This window comes from Achroia grisella, unplaced genomic scaffold, assembly GCF_030625045.1.
Source record: "Achroia grisella isolate CSIRO2021 unplaced genomic scaffold, CSIRO_AGI_Agris_v1 utg402, whole genome shotgun sequence".
Lineage (NCBI taxonomy): Eukaryota > Metazoa > Arthropoda > Insecta > Lepidoptera > Pyralidae > Achroia > Achroia grisella.
The window spans coordinates 9,196,019-9,201,966 of NW_026712841.1; the positions used below are offsets into that span (position 1 = coordinate 9,196,019).

Consider the following 5,948-nt stretch of genomic DNA (forward strand, 5'->3'; position numbering starts at 1 on the left):
GGTTTGATTTCTGATTATTACACTTTGTGTCTTGACTATACATATCACCTCCCACAACATAGCCAAATAATGTGTTTTGTAAAACAGGACCATTAGGTATTTTAATATGACCATCTAATAAACAATTAAAAAATATGTCAGCACCCAGAAGCATAGGAATCTCAGATGGTACATAAAACTCATCATCAGAGAATTTAATATGATTTGGAAAATTAAAACTTGAAATATTTATATATTGTTGCGGCAGGGGAGCTGTAATGTCATTGACAACATGGCATTTTACATTAAACTGAACATGAGTTACTATAGAAAATATTGTAATATTTACAAATTTATTTATTTGATTATTTCTCTTACCAATTCCAAGTATGTTGGATTGGCAACTTTTGGAAGTTAAATTCAATTTATCCATCAATTTAGTGGTGATGAATGACACCTGACTACAACTGTCAAGCAAGGCTTTTACATAGATATCTTGACCATATTGGTCAATGATTTTAACCTTTACAGTAGGTAGAATAAGATTATTTTTTACATTTATAGAATGCAAAGTTACAGGTTCCTCATGATTCTCATGAGAACTATTATTTTTGTGCAGAAGCGTATTGTGGCTCTGTTTACAGTATTTACAAACAAAATTAAATTTACACTTACCTATGTGACATTTCAGGCAGGTATTACATAATTTATTAATTGTTACAAACCGCAAGCGGTCCTCTAAGGCGGCCAGCTTGAAGCGAGGACAGCCATGTATAGCATGGCCGGTACCTTGACAAAACAAGCACAGCTTATTAGATTTATTACTAGTAGTAGCAATATTGCTGACTTTATTATGTGCAGTGGGAGATTTATTTGAAGTAATAGTGCTACTTTTATCCCCACTGTCTTCCAGCGCCATAGCACGCCGTTCTAAAAATGAAATAAAATCTACCATTGTTGGCAATGTATTGGGATCCCTATCTAATTGGAAAGCCCTATTTGTATACTGGTCTAATTTTTTAGTAAGTATGGATATCAACAGCATGTCCCAATGTTGGACTGGCTGCCCTAAATTTTTTAATGCATATATTTGTTGCTGTACCCCTGATATAAATGACCGTATAGCGGCCGCAGTACCTTTCTGCATACAAGGTAACTCTAAAATTATATTAATATGATTAGAGATTAATCTTGCCTCATTATCAAACCGTTTATTTAACAATTCTAGGGCCTCTTTGTAGGATTGATTTACAAGAGGTAAGTTCTCAATGACAGATAAGGCGTCATGAGTTAAAGATTTTCTTAAATAAAATAATTTTTGTACATCGGACAATGAACTATTGTTATGTATTACTGCCAAAAACAAATCAATAAAAGGCTTAAATTTGGTGAAGTCCCTGCCATCATATGACGGAATTTCGATATTGGGCAGCTTAGAATTGGATACATTTGTGCACAATGAATCTGTCTGAGTTAACTTCTTTAAAATTGAGGTTATTTTCGAAATTACATTAAAGTACCTATCTTCTATGATGCCCACATCTTCCACATCTTTATCGTCATAAGATAATATATTTAATTGTACCTCCTCATATTCTCTAAATATGTTTGTTAGTCGATCTCGTCTCGCCGCAAACATTTCAGGAGACGACCCCAAATTGATAGGGTCTGCCACGAAGTTTTCAATGCGAGTGATTGATGCCTTGATGAGTTTACGCCGGTTTTTCAAATCACGCAATAGAGTGTCAGAATTCTCCATTTTTTTTACGGTTTATTTTTCACAAACACTTGAAATTCAGAACAATAATTATGCACTTTATTTGTCACAATGATACAGCAGTTTTGTTTTTTGTAATGTGACAGATTATAAAAGCTAAAGTCACTGTGTGCCACAGAGCGAAAATAGGAAAAGGATGACGTAACTTTATTTGTCTCTTCTTGCTTTGAATTTTAACTCCGTGGATGGAGATACCCTCGTCTTGGAAAAATATTAAAATGCTGATATTATATTGAGATTCAACTTAGCTGCCAGTTTTTCTTGTTCTTGTGCGATGTGTATCAGGAGTAATCACGACGATGTTGAAATTTCGCAACGAAATTATAGATTTCGCACGAAAATCTTCTGGGGCCGGCCGTCGACGTGGTATGGCCGTAGACGGAGTATGTCGTTCGGGATGATTTGCACCCAAACAACAGTCGAATTTCACAGCTTCGATGGACCACAAGCAATATGTTGGATTAATAAAACAACATATGCTTTTAATATGTTTGGACTGTATTTTTATATTTGATTTACAGGAGTACAGTGCGTATGGCTTGATAGTTAGAAACAGAAAGGGCGGAGTGACAGTTTGAATGAATCCTTTTTAAACTGTTAAGTGTTGCCATTACAAACCGAAAATATATACTACAAAATATTTATATTTATTTTAGGTTCAAATTGTCTTGAACAATTACTATTTACAAGGCAGCAGGAATGGAAATGCGTGGATGGATATCAAATGTACCCACCGCGCTTACTGCTGTTCCTGAAAATTTACGCGCTGAGCCACTTGAGAATGTTCACGTAGGACCTGAAGCATTTGTCAGAACATTAGGTCTCATATGGCACCCACAGAGCGACACCTTTAGTTTTGAAGGATGGAGATCAAGATGACGAACAAAAAGTAAAACGGCACCGTTGTAGTTGATAGAATATTTTTGTATTAAATTGACTTATGTCATATAAAAACAATATAATATTATAAAAAATCAAACAATAAAAAAGGTATAAAAATAGTTTGCAACATCGTTGTCTCATTTAATGTGTGTGTACGATCCACTGGGTCTTCTTACTCCACTGATAATTCAAGGACGTATATTATTTCAACAAACGTGGAGAACCAGTGTTGATTGGGACACCGAGTTGCAATCAGATATGGTTCAAAAATGGTTATTCTGGTCTCAACAATTACGCAAAATTTCTGATTTTAAAATTCCTCGTTGGTACAGATGTGGGTTCCAGAACAAACAAATCGTTGACAGACAGATTCACGTTTTTGCCGACGCAAGTGAGCAAGCATATTCTTGTGTCGCTTACTGGAGATTTACTTTTTCAGACGACTCCGTGAAGTTATCACTCATTGGTGGAAAAGCACGTCTAGCTCCGCTTAAACCCACATCTATACCTCGCTTAGAATTTCAAGCATTTTTGATTGCAGCTCGTTTTTCTCTTACCATACGCTCCAGTCACAGTGTTAATGTGAATGCAACTTATATCTGGTCCGATTCCACCACAGTATTAAGTTGGATTCGAAGCGACGCCAGAACATTCAAACCATTTGTCGCTAATCGTGTCGGTGAAATCACAGAGATAACTAACGTTAGTAACTGGAAATTCGTACCAGGTAGTTTGAATGTTGCAGACGATGCAACAAGATTTAAAGATCGCGATACTGATTTGAAGCGATGGTTCTCTGGACCCGAATTTTTATTATTACCGGTCTCTGATTGGCCTAGAGAACCATTGACTTCGGAGACCCTATCCACTTTCGAGGAGTTGAAACCCACGAAAGTGGTAGTGGGACTAACAATTCTGGATGAACCTTCATCGGTTACACCAGATCCCTCGCGCTTTAGTGAGTGGTTTCGTTTGGTGCGTGCAACCGCGCGCGTTCACCAATGCGCGAACAAATTTAGATATCTTTTGGCACGTTTTAAAGATACAAATTCTAAATTTAATAGGGACTCAAACCTACAATCTCCGACCGCTTCAGATATTCAGAAAGCTGAAATTGCTATTCTCAGAAAGTCGCAGATAGACAGTTTTAGCCAAGAAATGGCTCTACTACACGACTCCAAACCTCTGCCAAAATCGAGCAAACTACTTTCTTTGTCTCCTGTACTTGACGAAGAGGGTCTTCTCAGGTTGGATAGCCGTATCAAGCGCCAAAAAAACGTTGATTGTGACGTTGTATCCCCTATTATACTCGATGGTCGTCATCCAGCTGTACGTCTTCTTATTCGTCACTACCATGTCAAAGCCGCCCACACTTTCAACGAGTTGGTTTGCAACGAGTTAAAACAACGGTTCTGGATTTTTCGTTGCCGCAGTGAAGTCCGTTCGATCGCCAAAAGATGCATGTTTTGTGTGAAACGCAAGGCTAACCCACAGATTCCTCCAACAGGTGACCTACCAGAAATGCGTCTTGACCACCATTCACGTCCTTTTACAAACGTCGGTTTAGACTATTTCGGTCCGGTGGAAGTCACAATTGGTCGCCGCAGAGAAAAACGCTGGATTGCCTTATTTACATGTATGACAACTCGTGCTGTTCATCTGGAAATCGTCGCTAATCTGTCATCTAATTCTGCCATTGCCAGTTTACGTCGCTTTATAGCACGCAGAGGTGTACCGAAAATAATGACATCTGATAATGGAACGTCTTTTGTGGGAGCGAATCGCCAATTAGCCGAGTTCCATAACCAGTCCGTACAAGACTTCGCTGCCGCTAACCATTGTGAATGGAAATTCATACCACCTGCATCGCCGTTTATGGGAGGCTGCTGGGAGCGTTTAGTACGGACTGTCAAAACCGCTCTCCTGACAACTTTAAAGGAGAGAGCACCAAAAGAGGAAGTTCTTCATACTTTCTTGTTAGAAGCGGAGGCTCTAGTCAATTCCAGACCTTTAACATACGTCACACAAAACGAAGAATGTCAGAGCCTTACGCCGTTTCATTTTTTAATCGGTACTTCATCCAATCAACAATTACCCTTGAGACTAGATGATGGAGTATTTTCATTAAGGAAGGAGTGGCAAAAATCACTTCGCCTATCCGAACACTTCTGGAACCGTTGGCTTAGAGAGTATTTACCGACTCTAAAATCTAAAAAACAGCAAGGAGGCGTGTTCAAGAATTTTAAAGTTGACGACATCGTCTTACTGGTCGATCCTGATTTACCACGAGGAGTATGGCCTATGGGAAGAGTAACTGGGGTCTTCCCAGGCAAAGATGGAGTCGTGCGAGTAGCAGATGTGGCCACCAAAGGGGGCACGCTGAGGAGACCCGTGCGCAAACTGGCCCTATTGCACGAAGACACAATTGTGTAGCAAAGTGCTACACGGGTGGAACGATGTTGCAAACTATTTTTATAACTTTTTTTTTGTTTGATTTTTTATAATATTATATTGTTTTTATATGACATAAGTTAATTCATTATACAAAAATATTCTACAACTACAACGGTGCCGTTTTACTTTTTGCTCGTCATCTTGATCTCCATCCTTCACAAGTACTCTATATTCATCCTAATACTACCAAGAATATATGTACAAAATTTCTAAATGATCAGTGGGCTAATTATGTAACACGATATGAAATTGTTTCTGTTGAAGTTGTGATGCAATATAAAATCATTTCAATTTAAAAAATGCGATCAAGTAAGGTCGAATGACCGCAACATAAATCATTTCTATCGATAAAATACTACTATATGAAGTTGCAGCGGAATATTGTTAATCCGACCAATTTAAAAAGTCAGTCAGTACATTAGATAGCTTATACCTTTAGAGGGATACATTTTAAATTATTGGGTTAATACACTAGTTGGTTGTTTTGAAACAATTTTTATTGCGTTCAAAAATTACAAAATATACTGCAGCGTTCACTTGTTCTTTTATTTTAATTTTATTAATAGACATTTAATAAAATAAAATAAAGAAAGTCTATTCTATTCTAATGAAAAATAAGGTTAATAATTTTGAATATAAAAGCATATTTTGTACAAACTATTTATAATCATTAATAATATTAATCTAACCTACAAATTAAATTTTCTTTTCTGCTATAGATACCTAGGTAAGTACGTAGGTATCCATATAAATTTAAAATGATATGGGCACATCTTTTTAAATTTGTACATAATTGTAAAAACTTTAAACAAATAAATTTATTTACTTTAAACAAATCACAGAGCATCATAAACGT

The 5,948-nt window shown here is 36.9% G+C and overlaps 1 protein-coding gene across 1 annotated transcript; it reads left to right on the plus strand.

The window, feature by feature from the left end:
• Nucleotides 1-2,455: 2,455 nt before the first annotated feature.
• Nucleotides 2,456-5,071, plus strand: LOC131844585 (uncharacterized). Its single transcript, XM_059193503.1, has 2 exons — nucleotides 2,456-2,576; nucleotides 3,078-5,071. Exons 1-2 carry the CDS (start codon nucleotides 2,456-2,458, stop codon nucleotides 5,069-5,071), a joined length of 2,115 nt encoding a protein of 704 aa, XP_059049486.1.
• Nucleotides 5,072-5,948: the final 877 nt, after the last annotated feature.

What these genes read in the sequence shown, in the direction of transcription:
- LOC131844585 (XM_059193503.1), top strand. Translation starts at nt 2,456, where the DNA reads ATGGAAATGCGTGGATGGATATCAAATGTACCCACCGCGCTTACTGCT. An exon ending in AGCATTTGTCAGAACATTAG is followed by an intron (nt 2,577 to 3,077) that starts GTCTCATATGGC and finishes TTACTTTTTCAG; the next exon opens with ACGACTCCGTGAAGTTATCA.